Source organism: Puma concolor, chromosome C2, assembly GCF_028749965.1.
Source record: "Puma concolor isolate L17-30 chromosome C2, mPumCon1.1.hap2, whole genome shotgun sequence".
NCBI lineage: Eukaryota > Metazoa > Chordata > Mammalia > Carnivora > Felidae > Puma > Puma concolor.
The window spans coordinates 13,361,651-13,387,777 of NC_141675.1; the positions used below are offsets into that span (position 1 = coordinate 13,361,651).

General features: G+C 39.7%; 1 protein-coding gene across 6 annotated transcripts in view; it reads right to left on the minus strand.

The window, feature by feature from the left end:
• Positions 1 to 26,127, minus strand: part of RBMS3 (RNA binding motif single stranded interacting protein 3) — a 1,106,864-nt gene that overhangs the window by 425,529 nt on the left and 655,208 nt on the right. For all 6 annotated transcript variants that reach the window (XM_086720584.1, XM_086720587.1, XM_086720585.1 and 3 more), the window contains one exon: positions 3,806 to 3,897. In XM_086720584.1, the coding sequence (XP_086576710.1) occupies positions 3,806 to 3,897 (92 nt within the window). The remainder of the gene's footprint in view (positions 1 to 3,805; positions 3,898 to 26,127) is intronic.

The window sequence follows — 26,127 nt, forward strand, 5'->3', positions numbered from 1 at the left end:
CTCTCTCTCTCTCTCTCTCTCTCAAAAATAAACATCCTTGATCCTTGAGGGCACCCCAATGCATTTGCTCTTCATTGCCTATCTATGGCCTTCTTATTAATAAGAAAATAAACACCTACAAGGTTAAGCTATCCTTAGATGTTTTTGTTTCTCAGCTCTTTTTACGCTTACAGAGACACATTCCTTAGCCAATGATTTTCTTCTAAATACACTGAAGTTGGCAAGAACAGTAACAGCCAATATCCTTAATCCAGGGCAATCCAGTAGCAATCCCAGGAGAAGGACTAAATATTAAAAATCCAGAATAAGAAAGAAGTTTTATTCAACTTGATTCTCCAACACCTAGCACAGTGCCTGATACTTAGCAGGTAATAAAAATGTTTGCTGATGTTATTTATTTTATTTCCCAAAAAACTGTTTTATAATGACATACCACTTAAAGCAAACATTAGAATTCATAGAAGGTTCAGTAACAAATTTGAATTTAATGAATAACAACATTCATTGAATAATTAACATTTATTGAATTCTTAGTGTAATCTAAGCACTATGCTAAATTCTTTGTGTATTTTTTTTAATTAATTCTGACAGGCATCCTTAGTTCAATAATGTTAAGTATTATTATTAGAGAGTTTCAGAGATATTTAAATTATTTAGCCAAGGCCACACATTCAGGTGCTATCAGAGCCAAAATTCAAGGCCAAGTTTATCTCTCTCCAAACCTACACTCAACCACTATGTATTACTAGAATATTCTAAATCTGCTCTCTTCAAAGGAACATTTTCTTTGATCCCTAAAAACTCTTTTTGACAGAACAGCAAGTATACAGAAAATGTTAGTTTGTGTTAATGGCTATACATTATTAATCAATTACCACTTACTGGATGATTTATTGTTTGATTCTTCTTAGTTGACAAATCAGTTGAATTTTTCATATGCACACACTGGAATAAGTTAGCTAGAGCGATTCCCTTGGACAGCTTTGTGAACACTCCAGGTTGCTACTGGGAACCTAGATTATTTGTAGCCTTTTTGCTTTAAAATCCTAGAGTCTTTAAAATGTAGCACCACAACCTGCATGGTAGGATATTGATAGGAACAAGGATGCAGGAGGCGATTCAGTAGATACTTAAATGGCAAAAAATATAGTGCAAGTTTCACACACCCTGCGGACTGCAGGTTTATATGATAATAAATTATAGTTATCACCAGGACAAAGGGGAAAAAAAAAAGGCCATGAAATCCAATAGCTCAGTGAGAAATCTGCTAATACAGGTGGTCAAGCTTGTTCCATTTCATTGTCAAAGGGAGGCTATTTATTTGCTTCTGGGTAGTTAAATTACAGAGCCATTTACTGCTGAAAGTTTTCTAGTACGCAGATGTGGATCTAAGGCTCTGGGCTTTAGATTCAAAGTCTGAGAGAAAAATAGAGGAATAAGAATTTACTCCACAGACAGCATAATTGATAAGGGAGAAATCTTTCAGCAACTCCAGAAATAAAATAAGTGTTTTTAAACATTCTGATTGGAATCTCCTTACATTGAACATTGTACAGTGAACATCGGGGACAGGCTGAGGGTAAAAACGCTGGCTATAATGAATCACTTTTTAGAAGCTCTTTAAAATATATTCCCTTTGATAGCCTCCTATTTAGGTAAGAGGTCAGTGATTGGTGTACGTGTGTGTAAGAGAGAGTGAGATAGAGACAGAGATTCCTTGTGTACCAGAATGCTCAGAAACAAAGGGAAAATAGCCATGATGGCTCTTCAGTAGTTATAAAATCAATGCCAACTTTCTTTGCCTGTTGTGCAAGAGGATAGGGATTTTTATCCAACAAGTAACACCACACATACATTTATATATATTTTTCCCAGAACATTTCCAAAACTTGTTAGTCCATCAACAAAATAAATCAAAGATACTCCAATAACATTTTCCTCATAAGCATTTTTATAATGATTTTCTTGTCAGTTGCCTTTCAGTCTATCTGCCTGTCTCCAGCAACTATATTTTACCACTTGTTTCCTGGGTATTAGATTCCTTGCTTAAGTTGCCAGGTAACTTAACTCTTTGCCAAGTACCCCTTAAACCAAGACATGTATATATTTCCCTTATTAATTACAAATATTGATTTCATCCATCTTAGTTCATGAGCAAATTGGAAGCTCCAGGCACACTCTTGATGAGGAATATATTACACAGCAGAAAGAATTCAAATTCCAATTTATATAGCCTTGAAAAACAACTAATGTGTTGTAAGAGGGCTATGAGTCCACCAACATAATCTATGTGGAAAGTGACCTACAACCAAAGATTAACAGATATGAGTGGTATCAGCTTACTAAAAGATATCTGAAGACGAAGAAAACCATATACCCTACCTCTGGTTATCTCAGGTTGAAACTGAAAAATATTATAAGGGGATGTTAGCAGTCATAACAAGATCATAGGAGCGAAAATTTGATGACTTGGTCTTATGGGGATGGTTAATGGTAACTACATGAATTGGCCCCATACATGAATGTGGCCCAAATGCATTAGGTCTGAATTTCATGATCTGTTGGTTTTTTTAGCTGACTTTTGAAAATCCAGAGACAAATTAATTCAATAGCAGCAATCAAAAAATTATTTAAAAATTTTAGGTGCATGTGAATAAATCCAAAATGACCATTAATTGGAAGCAAATACGTAACAAGCATCTATATGCTATAAATAATTTTCTTAAACTTTTTATTTGAAAATAATCATAGATTTACATCAAAGTGTAAAGATATTATATGGAGATCCCATTCACTCTTTACCCAGTTCCCTCCAAGTTTATCTTACATAATTACAGCAAAATATCAAAACCAGAAAACTGACATCAATATGCGTGTATAGTTCTATGATATTTTAACATACATGTATAATATTCTTGTAATCACCACTGCAATTAGAATTCAAAACTATTTAAAATGATCGTATTTATTTTCTTGAGTATAAACATGCATTATGATTCCAGAGAGAAAGCTCCAGACTACTGTTTTACAAAACAACGAATGTGTATTGAAATTTATTAATATCTAGGAAATTGTTATCTAGTAAAGCTATACATAAAGGTCAAAGTGAAATTCTAACAATACAGACAATGTATGCTTTTTTAAAAAATGTTTATTTTTGAGAGAAAGAATGCAAGCAGGGGAGGGCAGAGAGAGAGAGGGAGACACAATCTGAAGCAGGCTCCAGGCTCTGAGCTGTGAGCACATAGCCCCATGCGGGGCTCAAACTCAGGAACCGTGAGATCATGACCAGAGCCAACTGGAGGCTCAACCAACTGAGCCGCCCAGGCACCCCCCAGACAATGTATGCTTTAACTGAACTCATTTCCTTGCATAGACCAGATAATCTCATGATTCAGCCATCAGCTGTCCCCAACATAACAGTAAATAATTTTTAGCACAGTTTAACAATGACAACTTGCTGAGAATTATACTACTCCCAAACTCTTCACTGATGAAAGCACTAGACACACACACACACACACACACACACGCTTCCTTTTTCAGGCAAAACAGAGCACTTTACAAGTGCCCTTAACGTGCTAATGAGGTCACCATAACAAAAGAGCATATTAATAAGTATACACAAAGAAACAATGAAATAAACCAGCCAGGATTTTCCAAACCAAACCTATTATAAGGCGCCTTGCCTTCCCTAACAACTAAATGTAATTCAAATCATTGCAAACTCCAGTTCTGATTCAGCTCACAGCCGTGGAGAAACAGACGATCACAAAAGAAAACAAAATCGAAACGCCAATCTTACCTTGGCCATCTGTGCCTGCACGCCATTTGCCTTGAGAGACGCTACTGCTTTCTGTGCGGCTGCAGGACTGTCAAAATCCACAAAACCGTACCCTGTGAAAGTACAACACCCCTTGTTAGTGCTGCATCTCTATCATACAGGGGGACGGTGTGTTTGTGGCCACACTTTCATTCGTAACTTCTGGAATAACCAGAAAGGCTCTCAAGCCATTGGCCTTCATATGTCAGGAGAGATACCACGATACCATTAAATGTAAAATTGTAAGTCTCTTATTTTCTGGAGATTGGGTATGCAGTCAGCCATCTGATTTGGGCTAATCAGACGAGTACGGTAATACATTATTTAACCATGACCCTCTTCAATGAATTTGCGGCAAGGACGAGGAGCACAAAATGCTGAAAACGACAGAAAAGTCTATGTCTGAAGTCAATTTTCAAAACCTCAAAAAAGCTCATGTTAATAAAAAGCCTCGATAGATCAGTTTATTCGAGTGATTACTCACAGCCTCTACAGTGCCTGGCACCCAGTAGACATTTAATATAATAAATGTATGTTGACTGTGTGAATGAATGAAGGTTGTGAATGCGAGTTACGGTCTCAACCCAGTTCCAGCTGATACATAAGCCCATGCTAACTCACCACAGAACCTTGTCTCACTTGATGACAACATCTTTTTATTTAAGTTTATTTATTTATTTTGAGAAAGAGAGAGAACAAGCAAGCGGGGGAGGGACAGAGAGAGAAAGGGAGAGAGAGAATCCCAAGCAGGCTCCACACTGTCAGCACAGAGTCTGATGTGGGGCTTGAACCCACAAACTGCAAGATCATGACCTGAGCCCAAATTAAGAGTCAGACACTTAACTGACTGAGCCACCCAGGTGCCCCTTGATGACATCTTAACTAAGACTTTTTCACTCTTAAGTGATGTGTGATTGAATAATTAAATAGTCAAGCTTCTTTTTTTTTTTAATATTTTTTAATGATTATTCTTTTTTTGAGAGACAGACAGAGCATGATTGGGGGAGGGCAGAGAGAGAGGGAGACACAGAATCAGAAGCAGGCTCCAGGGCTCTGAGCTGTCAGCACAGAACCCGATGTGGGGCTCGAACTCATGAACCATGAGACCATGACCTAGCCGAAGTTGGACGCTTAACCGACTGAGCCACCCAGGAGCCCGTCAAGCTTCTTTAAAAATAATTTAAACAGTGACCGGTGTCACATATTTGTTACTGAAGTATAATCTGAAAAAGGCACAGGAGTTCCCTCTACTGTTCTCTGCCCTTGTGCCTGTGTAAGTGCATATGCAGAGTGAGGCCAGGGGAATAGCTAGAATCAATGAAACAGAATCAATGGAAAGGCGATTCTGTAGGACCATAAACTAGCTGATATTAGTCTGGGGCTTTAGCCTAACTGTAATGTCAGCTGCCCTAATAACATCTCAAAATTAGAAAGCTCAAGCATGAGCATGAGGGCAGCTTTACCTGGCATGTCTAACAAGCCCATCATATGTATCCTCTTCTTATCTGTCAGTCACGGATTTGCTCTGCACTCTCATGCTTGTTCCCCAGAAGTCTGGAGGTGAGCAAGCCTAGTAACCAGCTCTGGGACCCACCCCGCCATCGCCAGAGAAGAGCGCAAGGGAATTCAATTACCAAGTTGTTTCTTTTAATTAACTTTTTAATTTTCTCCCCTCGAATCCCTGCTTCTTTTTCTCCCTCCCAGCATGGTATCCTAAAATGAACTTGTTACACAGCAGTGTACCATAAAATGCTCTTGAAAAGCTGGGCAGAGAAGCTGCGAAGTTTGTGTTTCTAATCCAAAGGGAAGCCCGCTCTGTAAGTACTGCTAATTCTTCTCTTCCCACAAAATTCAAACTATGTGAGTAATAGGAGTCTTGCCACCCACCAAGATGAGTCAGATAGGGGAAAATAAAAGCAGAAAGAGAAAGGGGGAGAAAAGAACAAAATAAGTCAAGAAGTAGGGTCAGGGGAGCAGAAGGTAAAACTAAAGTGTAGATATTATCTCTTATGTATCAATGTGTCGTGCTGGGTGGTTGACATGTTGATAACTGGTGAAATGATAACTTCATGTATCACTGGCCTTGTGCCTATTCATGATACATGAAGAAACAGAGGCTCAAGCCAAACGGCACAAATACCCACTAATTTCAAGCTGCCTCATTGCCAGGTCCAGGATTTGAAGTGAAGTCGTCATAAGCCCTTCCCAAATGCACCACACAATGAACTACTTTATAACCCCACTTTGCACACTCTTTAGAGTAGCCCCTGAAGCCTACCGGGAAGAGGACACAATTCTTGAAAATTCCTTGATTTTGAAGTTAGGACACAGAACAAAGCAGTGCCACAAGTGGTTTCAATGCAGTTCATTTAGTCCGTACATTTATTAATGGTTGAATTTCCAGCAGAACAGGCTAAGTGAAATTTGACAAGGCACCCCCTTCCACTACATGCTTGGGTCAGTTGTCCTTATCGATTCACATGCTCATTCTTTCATTCAATAATGAAATTCTGAGGTGCCTGGGTGGCTCAGTGGGTTGGGCATCTGACTCTTGATGTCAGCTCAGGTCATAATCTCACGGTTCATGGGGTCAAGCCCCACACTGGGCTCTGTGCTAACAGTATAGAGTCTGCTTGGGATTCTTTCTCTCTTTTCTCTCTCTGCCCCTCCCCTGTTCATAGGCTCTCTCTCTCTCTCTCTCTCTATTTATCTATGTCAAAATAAATAAATAGGTTAAAAATTTTAATTAAAAAATGAAATTCTATTTCAGGCACTTTCCCAGGTACATGAACACAGCAGTTAAAAAGAATGGCCCTACTTCTTGCCCTTGTGCATTTTTAGAGTTGAGAGATGAACAGGAAACAAATAGCCACACAAATGAATCTACAAGTACCAAACGGCAGAACTGTCTTGAAAGAAATGAAAGCATATAATACAGAATCTGACTACTGAGTGTTCATTATTGAAAGTCTTAGGGAAGCAGTGGCACAAAATGATTTGCATTTCTTAAAATATCCTGGCTGAAGACTGAGTTGTTGTGGGGAAGGTGGACAGCAAGAGTGTCATCGGGAGAAGAGTTAGGGGCTATTACAGCAACCCAGACAAATGGCGGCTGGTGATAAAATGGAGGGGATGAAATGGATGGTTTGAATTATATTTTGGAGGCAGAATTAGCAGGACTTGATGATAGCTTGGCCGGGCTGGAAGTAGGGGAGATATAGACGACAAGGATTACTACTGATTTTTTTGGCATAAGCCACTGGGTGGGTGGAGATGTGATTTACTGAAGTGGGGAGCCTGGAAGAGCATCCAACAGGGGAGAGGGAAAATTAAAATATCAGTTGAGTCAGAAATGTCTGTGAGACATCTAAGTAAAAATGTCAGAGAGCAGTTGGATATATTAGGCTAGTGCTCAGAAAAGAGGATAGGATTGGGGATATAAATTGGGAGGTCAACAGCATAAAGATGTGATTTATAGAGACGGAAAGAGACAAAAACGCCTAGTGTAAGTAGAAACCAAGGACCGAAGTTTGGAGCTTGAACAACTTCGGCATTTAGGTGTCAGGTGGGAACAAGAGATTGCAAAGGAGAATCAGAGAGGGAGAAGGGAATGAAAAGGGAAGAGGATGTCTCAAGGACAAGGGAAGAAGCCGTTCCAAGGAGAGAGAAATCAGCTGTCATGTGTCACTGACGGTGTAAGCGAGATGAGGGCTTGCAAATGTCCAGTGTGCTTAGGAACGTGGGAGTCATGATCATGATTTGCTTCAGGCAAGTGGTAGGGACTGAAGCCTGTTGGGTAGTTAAAGAGTAACAGCAAAGAGGGAGAGGGGGAGAGAGTGTTTGCAGGTCTCCTTGTTATCTTGCTAGGAAGGAGAATTAAGAGATGGTCAGCGAGAGGGTGATACAATGTCAAACGAGCTGTTTTGGTTTAAGATAGGAGATACCAAGGCTTTTAACCTTCGCTGCACACTAGAATCACCTTGAGAGATGAAAAAATATACTAGTGTCCATTTCTCACCCCCAGGAAAGTAAATCAATATCTTTGGTAATATGGCCCAGGTGTTTATATACACACACACTCACACACACACACACACACACACACACAGTGGTGCATGTGTGTACATGTATATGTGTGTTCCTCAGCTGATTTTAGTGGGAAGCCAGGGAACTACAGAGTATTCATTCAAGGCATTCAACAAATACTTATTTGTTGCACCCACTATGGGACTGTTCTTGGCAATTTCAGATCGGGATAGGAATGATCAAACAGAAAGCAAAAGATCAAAACTTCCGGAGGGCAAGAGGATAATTTATAGAATAATGTTGCTGGAAAGTGATGGAGTGAGAGAATCTAGAACATATGTGAAGTGCTGCCTTTACTAAAAGAGGGATCTTTTGGGCACCTGGGTGGCTCAGGTCCAACTCTTGGTTTCGGCTCAGGTCATGGTCTCATGGTTTGTGAGTTTGAGCCCCATGATGGGCTCTGTACTGCCAGTGCAGAGTCTGCTGGAGATCCTCTGTCTCTCTGTCTCTTTGCTCCTCCTCTGCTCACTCTTTCTCTCTCTCAAAAGAAATCAGTAAACATTAAATAAAAGAGGGATCCTTCCCTTTACTCATTGCAACTTGAAGGAAGAAATAAAAAAGATCACTCTTGGTTAATCGTTGTTACTTATTATATGTAGCCAGTCATTGGGACTGTACTTAACACATAGCGTGTGCTTCATAAATATTTGTTTAAGTGACTTAAAAGCATGTGTAAAAGATGCTAATAATTCACGGACTACAGTGGGAATTAACCAATTAAAATGTCTACTGATACATTTTGACTATAAAGGACAATATAATGCCAAGTGGTCCCAGTCTGGCTCGGCCATGCTCCCACCCAGCCAGGCAGCCGTGGTCTTCAGGACTCTGCACCTTGGTTCCAGCGTGGCTTCTCCTCTAGCTTCCTCCCCTTCTTTCCACCCCAACACATTACACACGATATGACAAAATCACAATGCTGATCTCCGGGGCTCAGCTCCAATCTAAACAGGAGAAATCTCTGTGAGGGTATGAGACACCTGAGCTTTCTCTGAATCAGGGAGGGAATGAGTGAACTTTTAGAAGAATGTGTTTGTAGAGCCATCTTACCCACAAGGAGACACAGTGGTGTCTTTGTAAAAAAACACCTCCTCTACAGAAGAGTCCACAACAATAGGGGTGCCCAGATCCCGTGACACAAAGTTATAAAGAAAGAATAAGCCACCAGATAGGAAATACTTCACTGAGGTATGTATTTTCCACACATACCTACTCAATTTAACTAATTAAAATGAAAAGTTAAGAGGTAAAAATGTCTCAAGCAATCCCGGAAAACACTCCGACTGTAGAAATACGCATCGCATTCCTGACGGCTCATACTCCGGGCGACCAGAAGAACAAAATAAAACGCAAGGTTGCTCCTAGAGAATCATGACGCATTTCCTACAAAAGAAAGCAACTTCAATTGGGTTTCAGTTTGCTTTCCTTACTGACAAGTCATCAAGCCTGGGACCCCTGCACCTATATGTGGAGAGGGGCAGGGTGAGGAGATGAGTTCAGCTCTAGCTAATAGCGCTTTGCGGTAACTGCTAACATCCTCCAGGAAACACTGGTGCATGGTCACCATCGGAAACTCCAGCCCAAGTGGCTGCAAGTGCACCAGTCTCACTCCCTCAATTACATAATTAAGCTTGGCAACAGGTTCAAATGAATTAAAGCCGAATGTGGTTGTTTTCTCCACACACCCTTGTCCTTGTTTTTCTTCCTTGTCGGGGGGGGAGAAGGCCAGCAGTTCTGCAATTAGCGGGAAGCAGAGCAGTGAGAAAGAACCAGCTCCATACTAATTAGGTCACTCGCCAAACGCACTCATTCCATTGGCAGATAGAATCAATGCTTTCCTGAAATGCTTTAAACTTGGTGTGTTAATTTAAAAGTTTTACTATTTTTATTGGTCTGCAAGCCCGGTGGCATAAGAAAAAAAAAGAAAAAAAAATGTTTATGTACACTCTTAGAAATTGTAACTGAGTTCTAGGAACAACGGATTGGCCCAGAGGGCTCTGGTTTCATTTCCTTCAGTGCATTTGTAGGCTACTTCTCTGTGACCTTTGCCATTCAACCAGACCGCTGTGTGGCAACCCATCTGAACGGTGTTAAAAGTCTCTTGACCATCTTCAACAGCCTATTTGTACTTCTCCGGTGCTGCCAGCTCTTTGAAGTTTCTGCTGCAACTGCTTACCTATCTATCAACACCGGGGTTGTACTTTCTAGGGGAGGGGGAGGGCAATGTTCAAACCAGAACTCCTGGTTCGGACCCATGGTGGCATCTCGCCAGCTGAGGGAGATTTGCTCTCAGAGTGAACCCTACGCCACATTTCACAACGTTTGCATTGCTCTTCCTCTTCAGAATGGCTGTCATGAAAGCCCACTTGAAACACAGATGGCTTGATGTAACACCCAACTTCTTTCAGAGATGATCCAGCTGTGAGTCAAATGCGATTTGTAAACGGAGTAAAAATCTAGGAACGTGTCTAGGCATTACACGTTCAAGTGAAGTCCTACTCAAATTTGACAGTGGAAATGTTTAAGAATTGCCCTCCCATAAATTCCCCCTCCTTCTGTTTAGACTTAATAATCTGCGGCTGTCGTGTCTGAGCTCAGAGCAGAAAACCTGAGCCTCAGGTAGGGAAGGTGAGCAGCAGGAAGGGAGGAATGCTTTGCAGGCTTCCTACGGGTCCTGTGGAGTCCAGGCTACCTCCTTGCCTCTGCATTTCTGCTAATTGCTCCTGCATCTCTAAAATGTTGAGTGATGGCTGAATGCCTTTCCTTTTATTGTGCTTCCTAAGTCACTGCATTATGTGATCAGAGAAGGGTAGCAGGGTAGCAGTGATGAATTCTTGACGACTTGTATACTTATAACACCAAACTAACCAGAGACCTCGGTCATTACTTCAGTATCTTCTTTGCAGCAATTGTATAATGAGGCAAGGGTTCTATGGAGGAACCATAATAGCCATTTGGCCAAACTCAGATGTGTGAAAACAAAGGCAAAAGATAAGTCCTGCTAGAATGCAAAAGCCAGCAACAAGAATGCTTATTTTGAGGGAAAGAAAATCTAAGTCATCAAAATCTGAAATCACCTATGCTTTGAAAACATCTTCAGAAAGTAATTTGGAATGATTTTTACACAGAAAAAAAAGCACGATGTGTACTTCCTCTGCAAAGGGCTGTGGCCCTCAGATATTTAGCAAATAGAGGTAAATAAGAAGGGAAATGGTGTCCTTTATACAGTAAACAGATTGCTTCACTACATTCCCCTGATGTTTGAGCTTAATTACCTAAACATTCTGATATTCCAGTGCCAGAAACACCAAAATGAGACATCAGTGTTTGGAGCAGGATTTACCGTTATGAGGAACATTTTTGAATCATGATGTGACTTTCCTGTTACTTAATTTACTAAACGTCTACTATGTGCAAGAGAGATAGCTCGCTAGATGCTGCAGAGAAAACAAAGACACTCTAATGAGGTCCCTCCCCGCAGGCAGTTCAACGGTCTAGTCGGGTAGATAAGGAAATTTAAATATCATAGAGAGTCTTCTTACACACAGAGGGTTATGTTAGGTGAGCCTGTGAAAAATGCCATGTTTTCCTTCAATATAGTATACGTGGTTTTGCATCTACAATTCTGCTCTTGGAGCTCAACGCCTGATTCAACACGCCCAAAGTCCTTCAATGAGTTGCGTGATGGTAAAATTACCCACATTCTAAATTTATCTATGTATGTATTATTCTACCTCTCTGTTGGGCATTTTTGTGCACAGCAGAAATGAATTAAGTTAAATACAAATGAATTATGGAGAGGGATTGGCACCACATAAAAAGTGAAAGAAAAATGCTAGTATTCGAACGTGGCAAATATTTCTTCCAGGTGGGGGCAAGCTCAGTACATTTTGTGCACAAATGACAAAAGGGAGCACCGGGAAAAGAAATTAGGTCCCACATGGCCTTTCCCAGCAGAATAGAACAATTATGAAGACTGACAAATTTAGGGAGCAAAGTACTTAGTAGTATGCCACTTAAAAATGGGACACTTTCTCATCCCATTTATGTTGCACAAAAAGTCTTATTAAACCAAACACAAATTCAAATCCCAAAACTCACTTCCCGACTCACCCCATTCAATTGATTTTTAAACAAGAGAAATTGCTTCTTTATACTGAATAAAGTCAAAATTAAGATCAGGATCATTTATGGGCTTAAAGAGATCGGTATGCTTTATTAAGATTAAAGAAACTCACTGATTTGCCGAGGTCTTCGACTAGACCAACCATTATTTTATTATAATATTGTAGAGATTAAGGAAGCAGTCTGCTTGGCTGCAAATGGGCAGATTAACCTCTGTGAATCATCTTGCAAAGTCTTCCTTTGCTAAGAGGCAGTGTTCAAGGATACACAGAAAATACATATCTTGTCTGAACCATTGGTCCTATGTGTCTCTGCGGTCAACAACAGCGGGAGGTACAAATGTGTATTGCAGTGTAGCTGCGGGAGCCAGCCAGGGTACTGGTAAAATAATTCCACTGAGTTTGTAACTATGATGGAAGCAAGCTGTAACTGAACACTCTAATTATAGCTCTACAATCCCAGTGCACAGTAGGATAGGCAAAACTAACTATGATTTCATTCCTGAGTGCCCATCCTGCCCTCCCTCTCCTTGCTCTGGTCCTATAGACATGTGGAACTATAGACTATTCCTCCATCAGAAGAGCAGAGATGATTGTCGGAGAATCCATGGGAGGACAATCCCAGGCCCCCAACCCGCAACCCCGAGGTGTTTCAATGCACACTTTCAATGGCTCCAGCTAATGGCCTAAGAAGCATGTGGGTAGTCTTTTACATCCTTCTACAACGGAGACATCACGTGACCCACAGCCATTCATCTTTAGAGGACAGATATTGTAGCACAACCATCCAGAAAGATGTATTAGGTAGCTTAGAGCAAAAAGGAAGGAAGAGTAAGTGAACCCTATATACAGGTCAACTGTCTTTAAGAAAAACATGTATTATCTACAAGTCTGTTTTTGTTACACTCGACATCTAGATATTCACTCCACCAACTTGTCATTTCATGTAAATTTCTGCACAAAGCCCGGCGTTCCTTTAACCATTCTTACTTTCCTGGGAAAGGCTCCATGTATGATTTCCTCCTCCCAAACCTTTGACAAAACTCACTTTGAAACCCTCAGGAAGCTTCTGTTTAACAAAACTCATGCATTTTCTAATTTATACCCACATTTTACTGGATGCAGTCTTCAGTCATGTGGTTATAGGCTTTATTCCAAATATTTTAAGTAAATGTCCATAAGTACTGTCCCTATCACTATGAGAAATGGTGTCTTTTACATCCTGTTAGACCCCAAATTACTTCTTTTCATCCCACCTGATGTAACAAATTACAATTCTAGTTTTGTATTCAAATTTTAAAAATAAAGAAACTTAGGTATATATATAAATGAGAGTAACAGAATGCATGGAGAAATAAAGAAAGAAAGAAAGAAAGAAAGAAAGAAAGAAAGAAAGAAAGAAAGAAAGAAAGAAAGAAAATCAAGCCAAACAAAATAGTATTCACTGAAATAAATGTAAATCCCTTTCTGCCTAGACCTTAGTGCTATGGTCTACCTTCCTGAGAAACTTTCTTATGATTCCTTCTGATGTTCTAACTTGAAATAGCCACCAAAAATAATTCTTGAGCTCTTACTATTATATGCATTAGAAGCACTTAGGGATTTATAGGGTAATAAAAATTATTCTTGCTATCAAAAATCATGAAACGAAAAATATTTGTAGTTAAGATTTTGTAAATGGCTCCCCAACTGTCCATTCCCCCCGCAAAAAAAAAAAAATAAATAAATAGTAGTGTTATTTTCTTCTAATTTTAAAAGTTATATAATTTTATTGAGGAAATTTCAGTCAATATGGAAAGAAATTAGCCATGACGCCACAGCTCAAAAATAAACAAACTGTTCATTTACTTTTTTTCTTTATTTTTAACCCAAGTGGTATCAGACTATGCAGTTTTATAATCTGCCTTTTTTTTTTCCCTCTTACTAATGCATGTGGCTACCTTTCCTGGTCAATATATATGGATTGTTATGATCCTGTTAATCTATTATTTTCAGCATCCAATTGCCTAGCTCTTTCTTAAAGATTTCTGAGCTTTACATAATGCCTTAGCCAACTGATTTGCAAAACTGATTTTATGCCAACATCTTGAAAGATTTTTAAAATTAATAAAATCAGAATAAGCAATACTCTTAAAGCCTCCTAGTCGTTAGTGACTTTTCCTGAGTTTTTTGTTTCTTTGAAAGTTACTTCAAAGAAACACCCTAAATGCACTGCAAACCAAAGATATCAGAAGCCAGTTAAATCAAATTCAAACAATGCCCTCCCGAAACACAGGAGTAGGAAGCCCACTTTCCTTCTCATCGCAATTAGGCTGGACTCATCTCAAAGGAATTTTGGAAACACATCGGTACCTTATGAGGCACAATTTCAGATCTGTGATTCAGAAAGGATGCCAAGAATTTGAATGGTCAAGCCATTATACTCATGATTGCTCATTTATTTAGAAGTTGAAAGTGAGTTTTTTTTTTTTTCTCAACAATGAAAGATATGTTTTCCCCCAGGAAATTTTACTGTAATATGAAAACTGGTATTCTGGCTGATGGCACCAACTCTCCTGTGTCCCTTTCATAGCTGGTGATCCATAACTTACAACTCAGGTCTCCTCTCTTAGAGACAGAACTCGCTTGAAGAGTTTTAGCTGCCTAAAGACAATGGGATTTCAATGATCCTAGGACATGCTGGTTAAATGAACTTTAGAGAACTGAGACCTGGATGGTTAAGTACAATGTCCTAACTAAGGTCAGGACCTGGTTCACTAGGGAAATGGCACTGTAAGCGGAGATCACAAAGGCTTTTCTTACTCTACCTGTGGTCTGTGGACGGGCAGCAATGACATCACTCGAGAGTTGGCGGAAATTCAGCATCGTTTGCCCACTGCCAATCTACTCAATCAGCCTCTACATTCTGACAAGATCTCCAGGTGATTATATGCACATTAAAGACTGAGACACCCTAGTCTCCAACCGGCCACTCCTCAGGTCTGGACTGCACCTCCTCTCCTTGTAAAATTGCAGGGAAGATGGGGATCTTCAAGTCATCTCTTCCAACCTGTATCTGGTCTGCCAATATCTGTACAGTCCTGTGCCAAGCGCTCTTCAGGCTCCACTGCACAGTGCTGATGTTAAGAAAAACACAGTCCCCAAGGTGGCTAACACTGGACAACTGTATTTAACAGAGAGAACTGTTCGGTGTGACTGAAGGACAATTATGCCAGCATCATACAGTCTAGGTTCAAATCTTATCTCTTCTGCTTTGAGAGCAAGGAGTCCAAAGGCACAGAACACTAAACCAAAATTAAGGGTAATAATAATATTACCTTAATTATATATTGGCTCTGGGCAATGAATGAATTCAAAGCTCCTGGCCTAGTGCCTAAGGCATCCTCTCTCTCTCCAACTCCCTCACCTTCTTAGATTGTGCTGAAACCAGGCACCCTGATGTAATCCACTGCCTTAACTGCATTCTAAGAGCCAAGCCATACAAGTGTATTCCCTTCTTCACGTAATAAATCTCAATGTTTTTAAAGACAGCAGTCTTTTCCTTGCTTGTATTTGCAAAATTAATATTTGGAAATGCAGGATAGGGGCTATTTTTACTTAATAGCCAATTTCAGAACAAGTACATGCCCTCCTTCTCTCTCTCTCTCCTTTATGTTTGTCCTTCAGAGATAGACCTAATTCTGTTTAGTTACAAAGTTCAAATTGGCCCTACATTAATATATCCCCTTAAAAAAGCAATGTTCATTTGAGGAAGCAGGTAGCCAATGTGAAGAGTGATTATACAATAAATGTATTATGCAAATTCCAGTGAACATTTTATGCACACTGGATAAAGAATCAAATTAAAGTCTCATAACCCTTGGAAAATTAGAGTTAGCAAGCACAGAGGTTGATTTGCCCTTGAACACAAAAACTGCTAAGAGCAGACATTCCCCCATCATTTCCACAAAACTGAACCATTTCTGAAGGTTTCAGATTAAAATAAGAAATCCCCTAGGAGTCATAAAAATCAGCTATTTTTAAAGAAATAATTTGGAGTTGCAATTTTAAAGTGTTATGAGTTGGAAGGAATTGGTGAACTTCTGTGTCATATTTTGAAAAGCTAATATTCCAGGGAACCGGCCAGTTGAGAACACGCAAAATTGCATAGGGAGAGGGGATGCGGGAAGGGGAGAAAAGGCTTCTCGAGAATCTGCACAGGAGGGCTGATTTACAGAGCTTTCCCTATAAGAGCCCAAGAGTGGCAGTTATGCGATAGACCACTATGCTCCTTCGATTTTCCTTCACTCGAGGTAATAATGGGACATAATAGCTGCCTTCCTATTACACTGTCGTGTCCACTTCTTTGCGGCTTGCCAACACTGATTCTACCGCTGGCCTCTCTACAGAGAAATAATGGACCATTAAGAAGGAAAATGCAGAGAGGGTCTGTACAGCACTTTCCTATTGGAGAACAGAGAAACTATCACAAGCATTTCACTAAATCAATAAGCAAGTATAGGTGTGAAGGAGGTAGGTCGAAAACCCATTTTGCCCCCAATTTTTACACATGGAGTCAGGATGTGGGCTCCAGTGCCAAGAAGTCTCCATTCATTCATCAACCTCTGGAAATCAATGTTGTTTCCTGTTCATCCTTTTCGGGCACCAGGCAGGATGTAAATATGAAAATAGTGCTATTGATTTAACAAGTGCTCAGTGAGGTCCTTTTATGAGTCCTGAGTGAGGTAGATGCTTTGGGGGGGGGGGGGCGGAGAAAAAGACAAATGAGACACAGATTCTCTCCTCAGGGAATATGTGAGCCCAAGGAGAAACAGCCAGCCTAACACTGAGACGCTCATTAAAGGCTGTACATGGTGTGCTTGTCACAAGCACCAAAACCTATAGTGCATAACGTGATGGTAGAAGGAAAGCTTATGTCTGAGTCAGGGAGAGATGACAGAGAAGACAAATTTGAACTTCTTAAAAACCGTTCTTTTTTTTTTTCTTACTTTATAACTTTTTAATCAACTTTATTAAAGTATAATGTACACATAATAAATGCCCATTTCAGTGTCCTGTTTGATGAATTTTGCAAATATAGTCACTGTAGAATAACAATCAAGATATGGAACCCCTTTATTCCCACCCCCAGAGCCCCTCATGCCCCTTTAGGGTCACCTCCCCTTGCAGCTCCTAGGCCCCAGCAACCACTCATCTGCTTCCTGATGAATTTTATGGATGCATCTGTTTTTTCTAGAATCTCATACAAATGGAAACATTTTTCTCTTTTTTTTTTTCTGTTTTTGTTTTTTTGCTTAGCATGATGATGAAAGGGAAATGGCATCCTACTTTGAGCAAAGACTTAAAGGCAGGTAAAGGGTAAGTTTGAGAACTTAGCAAGGACATCTAATAGAGACCAAAGAGCAATTTATAAGGAGATGTGTGAAATAATAAGGGACAGATAACATGACCGGACCATGTATTATGTAGAACTTTTGAACAATTTTATATCAAAGCTCATGTGACCCTCCTGCTCCCTCACTATACTCCAGCTACGCTGCCTCAGGATTGTTGTACCTGCTGTTTCCTCCTACTGGGATATCTGACCATCTTCCAGACTGTATAGAAGCTGGATTCTCTCTCCCCTCCATTAGTCTCTATCAATAGATGTTCCTAATGTCCTTCATTGTACTGGGCACAATCTGTAGGTTAATTCATTTGTTTATAAGATGATTGTGTTTTATCCCAATGGACTGTCAGGACCAAGATAATAGAGAACTGAATGATTTTGCTCAGAACTGGACAGATGAGCACTGGACAGGTGACACTTTATGGCTCATATTAGACACTGAAAGAGTGAGTGAGTGAATGAGTAAATTCATAACAAAAACTTCTGCTTTTATCCATTCACATACAAAACTTTACGCATTGTAACTCACATAACTCCTTTTTAAAATTTTTTTTTAAAGTTTGTTTATTTTTGAGACAGAAAGAGAGAGACAGAAGGCAAGTGGGGGGCGGGGTGCAGAAAGAGAGGGAGACACAGAATCTGAAGCAGGTTCCCCGGGGCTTGAACTCATGAACCACGAGATCATGACCTGGCTGAAGTTGGACACTTAAGCTACTGAGCCACCCAGGCGCCCCCAAATCACACGAGTCTTTTTGACAAACAGTTCTTCACCCCTCTTCTCCTAAAATTCCCTTTCATTATTACACAATTTAAGAAGCAAGACAGAGTTTTGTAAATTTGCAACACCAACCCTAACATCGCAACACTGGCCTGATTTGTGTTTATGCACTTGTGAGGGGGACAAGGAGGCAAAGTATTTAACTTCCAGAGAGACCTGCAAGATGTTGGATGTAAAAGGTCACCATGACTAAAAAATTAGTAATTGTTACCTTAATGAGGCAGGATTCTCTTTTGTCACTACGTCAAATGTGCACTGAAAACAAGGATGGCGAGTGTTTGGGTGTTAATGCTTTGGCTGTTTTTGAGGAATTGGAGTTGTATGCTATAGGGTTTTAAGGTGAGGTTGGCACAGCACGGTTTTCAGATCAATAAATGACTTTGTGTCAAGGGCCTGCTGGTTGCTTGTCTAGTTTATTGTGACTTAACAAAAGAGCTCGGGAACAATATTGCTCAGCAAAAGAAAAAAAAAATTAGGGGAGCTGATGGCTCATCCAAAAGCGACAGAAAAATCCAAGATCAACTATGTTCACAAAGGAGTGCAGTCGAGAGAATGCCAGGACTCTTTAGTGGAACAGGGTAATTGCAAAAGTAGCGAAATCACGGTTTTCAAGTCATACGTTTAGAAACTTGACCTTGGAAATGTTTTCAAACACACAAGGATTCACAAACAGTGACACAAGCCAGTGTTTTGATTTGTTTTTTTCTGACACAGGAATACCACACTAATAACTCATTTTCTATACCCTTCTGAAAGCTCTCCTTTCACTCTCCCCTAGGGTCTTTTAGCCATTTACCAAATACCACATACAAGAAAATAAATGTTTTGACATGTAATTTAAGTTTCATTCCCCAAAACTGCTGGTGAGGGGAGAATAAATGTCCATCTTCTTCATTTTATGTTAGTATCTTCTGCTGATGAACAGGAAGCTTGGAACTCCTCCTGGGGTTGAAATACAAATTGAAAAAAAAAAAAAAAAAGATTGGCCTAAGAGAGTTTGCTTTTTTTTCCTTATGAAGAAGGAAAGGATGAAAATAATAATCATCATAATCGTCATCATCGTCATCATAAGATTCAGGGAAAATCCTGATACCCAAAGCATCCTCTTCTGGGAAGAAAGCAGCAGACTTTCAGTAACACCAGATATTTTGAGATTGATTTTTTTTAAAGATATTCCTTTCTTGGAAATTATAGAGGTGACCTGTATCTAGGCCCAAGCTGATGGCATTGTCTTTCCAGAAGCTGACAAGCCTTAAGCTGACGCATCATTACAACAGGATGATTTCCATCCTGAAAAATAAGGCGGGGCTGCTGAGTACTAGTTCAGCAATTTTCCTGATAAGTTTCTGTAAGGTGTTTTCAAAGTTCTGGCTTAGAGTAGACAGAATAGTCCATTATCCAAAATATCAATATAAATAATTTGCATAGTACTAAAAACAAAAGCATCATATTCTACGCTGTGCACTAAATTTTTTCACACTTTATATCATTGAGATCTCATAGTAGCTTTGTAAGTTAGGTACCCTTACTCCAGTTTTGAATACGAGGCAGTCTAGTCTCCACTGAAATGTTCTCATTGTAACACACCATGAATTGAGTCAGCGTTGTCAAGGTATACAGCTGGTATTTAGGGATAGAGGCTCCTCCTGTGTTAACAAGGAACAAAGACGTAAGAACTTCCATACTGATATATCCTGGCTGAGAGTTCAGATAGGTGTTGGTTCACTCCCGGGTTCTCACCACCTGCAACACTGCCTAAAATGTAACAATGATCAAAAACTACTGGTTGAATGAATGAATTAATGAATGGCCTTTAAAAGGGTGAGGGATAGACCCAGGACTGTCACCAGTCTAGGAGTGCTCTTGGGAATAGGAGATACCAGAGATTATGGTAGAAAAAGCAGTCCTCTACAATGATCTCCTTTTCTTTTCCTTTTTTAAAAAAATTTTTAATGTTTACTTATTTTTGAGAGATAAAAAGACAGAGTGCAAGCAGGGGAGGGGCAGAGAGAGAGGGAGACAAAGAATCCAAAGCAGGATCCAGGCTCTGAGCTGTCAGCACAGAGCCTGATGTGGGGCTTGAACTCACAAACTGCAAGATCATAAACAGAGCCAAAGACGCTCAACCAACTGAGCCACCCAGGAGCCCCTATGATTATCTCCTTTCCTAGAGGTTTCTATATCATCTCACAGGTCAGTATCACAAGAGACCTGGTCCTGCACTATCTGTCTTGGATCAAACCGTGAATCAACAACCTTATCAACACTTTGACTTTGTTTCTTCTACCTCCCCCTGCCCCAGCCCACACACACCCCTTTTAAAAAGGCTTTTCTTCCAGACATGTATTTGTCCTTCAGTCCTTTAAGTTACATTTTTAAGCCCAATACACAAAGAAACTATCTAGGTGGGTGGTTGATCTCTGAAGAGTGGCTTCCCCTGAAGGAACCATATTTGTAAAATAAGATGATTTTCCCTAGTGACTGATTTGGTGTTTTGCTCAAAGGTGACGCACACTCATGCTGGATGATAATGGGTCAGAAGAGGACTGAGCTAAGCTGTGATTATGTGCACAACGTACGATCTATGGAGAAAGTAAAATGGTGGTAACAACAGACCCTCCCCGTAAGGAAATAAAACCAAAGGTAGATCTTCAACACATCTAACAGTATACTCGGAGTCTATACGCAAAGAAAGCTTATGCCAAGTAGTATAAGGTGAGTTGGAAGGAAAAGAAATAGTTCCTTGGTTGTGTGGACAGAAAGAGAGCAAGTGGTTAAGGTGAGTTTCTGGAACATCCCCCGTAGGTGTAAGTCATCACATTACACAGGTCACTCTGTACTGAAGCTGTCATGGCTTCTTCCTTACAGACCAATGGCCCACGTAATAGAGTCAGCCCAGAGATGTTATCTCTTTAGGTTACACAGTCTTAACTATATATCTATATATCTGTACCTATATCTATATCTATATATAGATAGATAGATTTCATTGCAATTGATTTAATGTTTGAAATTATTTAACTCAATTCAAATTTGAGAAACTTCAGATAAGAACATGATCTCAGCCTCTGTTTAACAATCACAAGATTGGGTGGCAACGGGTCCATGTGAAAACAGCTGACTGTCATCGAGTAGGAGATGCTACTTTTGGTCTGGTCACGATTGCATCAGTTTGCCATAGTGCCCATCTACCCACACTTACTTCCGTTTCTTGCCTGGAGGACCCCTGGCCAGTGCAAACAAACAAAAATTAGACCCAAAGCTGGATTTCTCTACTTTTTTAACGTTTATTTATTTTTGAGAGAGAAAGAGGGAGAGGGACAGAGAGAGAGAGCACGAGTGCAGGAGGGGCAGAGAGAAAGGGAGTCACATAATCCGAAGCAGGCTCCGGGCTCTAAGCCGTCAGCACAGACCCCGATGTGGAGCTTGAACTCATGAGCCGTGAGATCACGACCTGAGCCAAAGTCAGATGCTTAACCGACTGAGCTACCCAGGCACCCCCCAAAGCTGGATTTCTGATAATCTAACGCTCGCAGCTCTGAAACCTGAGAGTTACAAGATAATGGAATAATAGTCAAGGAAAAAAAAATTACACAGGCTTCTCTCCGTTGTCACTGAATAATACACTATCTTCCCCATACACTGGGCCAGGCTGTTTTCTAGGAATATGTGTATGTGGATTTCAACTTCATGTCCAAATATATGTCACAGAGAAACAACTAGCAGAGCAGTTCGGTTACGCACTTGAACTCACGCCAAATGGTTTGGTGTCAAATCCTGGTACTTAGTCTCCATATCTCCATGTCCTCATTGGAAAATGGGAATAATTCATAGCGGATTGCAATGATTAAACGATTTAATGCATGTAAATCACTTAAGACAGTGTCTGGAACACTGTTAAGTGCTATACTTTAAAATAAACAGTTTTATTATTATTTCTTGTCAGTAAAAACCTCAGATAACTTTTGATTAAAAACCATACTTTTAGTTACTTTAGCCGTTACAAAAAAGAGTGTCCCCAAATAAATGCTGCTTATGTGACTTCAAGGGATCAAACCAGTGTTTCTATACGAAGAATAAACAGCCATGGTTAATTAAATTCTATTCTCTTCTAAGTCACTAAAAGATTCATCTACAGTGTAAACCTAATGGGGCTATGTTTCATTTTCTGTTTATCAAAGGAAAATAGGAATGTTTTTAAAGTATTTTTTATTTTTTTATTTTTGTTAAGTTTATATATTTTGAGAGAGAGAAAGAGCACTAGCAGGGGAGGGGCAGAGATACAGGGAGAGAGAGAGTCCCAAGCAGGCTCCCTGCTGTCAGTGCAGAGCCCAACATAGGGCTTGATCTGAGGAACCATGAGATCATGACCTGAGATGAACTCAAGAGTCAGACGCGTAGGAGAAAGAGGATCTCTTTTGCACTGCTGGTGGCAATGCAAACTGGTGCAGCCACTCTGGAAAAGAGTGTGGAGGTTCCTCAAAAAATTAAAAATAGAACTACCCTACGACCCAGCAATTGCACTATGAGGTATTTACCCAAGGGATATGGGTATGCCGTTTTGAAGGGGCACATGCACCCCAATGTTTATAGCAGCACTAGCAACAATAGCCAAAGTACGGAAAGAGCCCGAATGTCCATCAATGGATGAATGGATAAAGAAGATGTGGTATACTCTCACCACTGTTGTTTAACATAGTGTTGGAAGTCCTAGCATCAGCAATCAGACAACAAAATGAAATCAAAGGCATCTAAACTGGCAAAGATGAAGTCAAACTTTAACTTTTCAGAGATGACATGATACCCTACATGGAAAACTTGACAGACTCCACCAAAAGTCTGCTAGAAGTGATACATGAATTCAGCAAAGTCGCAGGGTACAAAATTAATGTACAGAAATCAGTTGCATTTTTATACACCAATAATGAAGCAACAGAAAGAGAAATAAAGAAACTGATCCCATTCACAACTGCACCAAGCCATAAAATACCTAGGAATAAACGTAACCAAAGAAGTAAAAGATCTGTATGCTGAAAACTATAGAAAGCTTATGAAGGAAATTGAAGAAGATACAAAGAAGCGGGAAAATATTCCATGCTCAAGGATTGGAAGAACAAATATTGTCAATACTACCCAAAGCAATCTACACATTCAATGCAATCCCACCCAATCAAAATTGCACTAGCATTTTTCTCAAAGCTACAACAAATAATCCTAAAATCCGTATGGAACCACAAGATTCTGAATAGCCAAAGTAATATTGAAGAAGAAAACCAAAGTGGGAGGTATCACAATCCCAGACTTTAGCCTCTACTACAAAGCTGTAATCATTAAGACAGTATGGTATTGGCACAAAAACAGACACACAGACCAATGGAATAGAATAGAGACCCCAGAATTGGACCCACAAATGTATGTCCAACTAATCTTTGACAAAGCAGGAAAGAGTATCCAATGGAAAAAAGACAGTCTCTTTAACAAACAGTGCTGGGAGAACTGGACAGTAACATGCAGAAGGATGAAACTAGACCACTTTCTTACACCATTCACAAAAACAAACTCAAAATGGATGAAGGACCTGAATGTGAGACAGGAAACCATCAAAACCCTAGAGGAGAAAGCAGGAAAAAACCTCTCTGACCTCAGCCGCACCAGTTTCTTACTTGACACATCTCCAAAGGCAAGGGAATTACAAGCAAAAATGAACTACTGGGACCTCATCAAGGTAAAAAGCTTCTGCACTTCAAAGGAAATAATCAACAAAACTAAAAGGCAACCGAGGGAATGGGAAAAGACATTTGCAAATGACATATCGGATAAAGAGCTAGTATCTAAAATCTATAAAGAACTCACCAAACTCCGCACCCGAAAAACAAATAATCCAATGAAGATATGGTCAGAAGACATGAATAGACACTTTTCCAAAGAAGACATCCAGATGGCACAGACACATGAAAAGATGTTCAATGTCACTCATCATCAGGTAAATACAAATCAAAACCACACCTCACACTAGTTAAGTCGCTAAAATGAACAAATCCAGAGACTGTAGAGTATGGCAAGGATGTGGAGAAACAGGAATCCACTTGCACTGCTGGTGGGAATGCAAACAGGTGCAGTCACTCTGGAAAATATTGTGGAGGTTCCTCAAAAAATTAAAAATAGAACTACCCTATGACCCAGCAATAGCACCGCTAGGAATTTACCCAAGGGACACAGGAGTGCTGATGCATAGGGGCACATGTACCCCCATGTTTATAGCAGCATTTTCAACAATAGCCAAATTATGGAAAGAGCCTAAATGTCCATCAACGGACAAATGGATAAATAAGATGTGGTTTATATATACAATGGAATACTACTTGGCAATGAGAAAGAATGAAATCTGGCCATTCACAGTGACTTGGATGGAAATGGAGGGTATGCTAAGTGAAATAAGTTAGACAGAGAAAGACACATACCATATGTTTTCACTCATATGTGGATCTTGAGAAACTTAACAGAAGCCCATGGGGAAGGGGGAAAAAAGTTACAGAGAGGGAGGGAGGCAAACCAAAAGAGACTCTTAAGGACTCAGAACAGACTGAGGGTTGTTGGTGGGTGGGGGAGAGGGGAAAGTGGATGATGGGCATGGAGGAGGGCACTTGTTGGAATAAGCACCAGGTGTTGTATGGAAACCAATTTGACAAATTATACTTAAAAAAATAAAAAAAATAAAGTGATAAAGTAATAAAAAAAGATGTGGGGTGTATGTGTGTATATATGTATGTATGTATACATATATATACACACACATACATACAATGGAGTATTACTCAGAAATCCAAAAGAATGAAATCTTGCCATTTGCAGCTACATGGATGGAACTAGAGGGTACTACACTAAGCGAAATTAGTCAGTGAAAGACAAGTATCATATGACTTCACTCATATGCGGACTTTAAGATACAAAACAGAGTGAACATAAGGGAAGGGAAGCAAAACCAATATAAAAAGAGGAAGGGGGACAAAACATAAGAGACTCTTAAATATGGAAAACAGAGAGTTGCTGGAGGGGTGGTGGGAGGGGGGATGGGCCAAATGGGTAAGGGGCATCAAGGAATCTACTCCTGAAATCACTGTTGCACTACATGCTAACTTGGATGTAAATTAAAAAATAAATAATTTTTTAAAAAAGAGAGATGCTTAACCAACTGAGCCACACAGGGATCCCTAAAGTGTTCTGATTTTTTGAAACATAGCATCCCATATTAAAATATTTGGTTTTCATCAACTCATTGTGAAGGAAATGCTTGCACTCATTAAGACATTTTAAAAATATAGTTCATATAATAAAATGACCATCTTTAATTCCAGTCACCATAGGGGGCCTTCTCTTTCAAAATCATAGCATCTTTTAATTCTACTATATGTTCCTAAACAAACTATTTTGGGGCACTTGCTATATATGCATTTTACAATCTTCACATGAAGATAACGAATTTAAATTCTATTAATGATTTCTTCCTTATTTCAGAGACTTTTATTTCATGTTTCATCTTGGTGATGTATGTATGTGTGCTGGGAAGCTTGCTGTTCACATGTGAGTACCTTCCATACTATTTTCATTGTGAAGTTATCAAGTATTTGCAGTTATTTTTGCATATTTTTGTGTAGCTCATATAGTTGAAAATCAACACTCATGAGAAATTCTATGATCTAACGTAAGAATGGGATGGAAGGGAGCCTTTACAGTAGAAAAAAAGAAAAAAAAAGATTCTTTGGCAGAGAAAATAATTAATTATAAAATTCCAGATGGGCTCTTCCTTTTGGCATATACTATTTGTTTGGAAATGCAGTGTCATCAACTTTCAAAAGGCAGAAAACTCCATCTGGTATTTGTATGTTTCTGTGAGAGGATGCTTGGGTTCTTTCATTGTCAGTTTTCA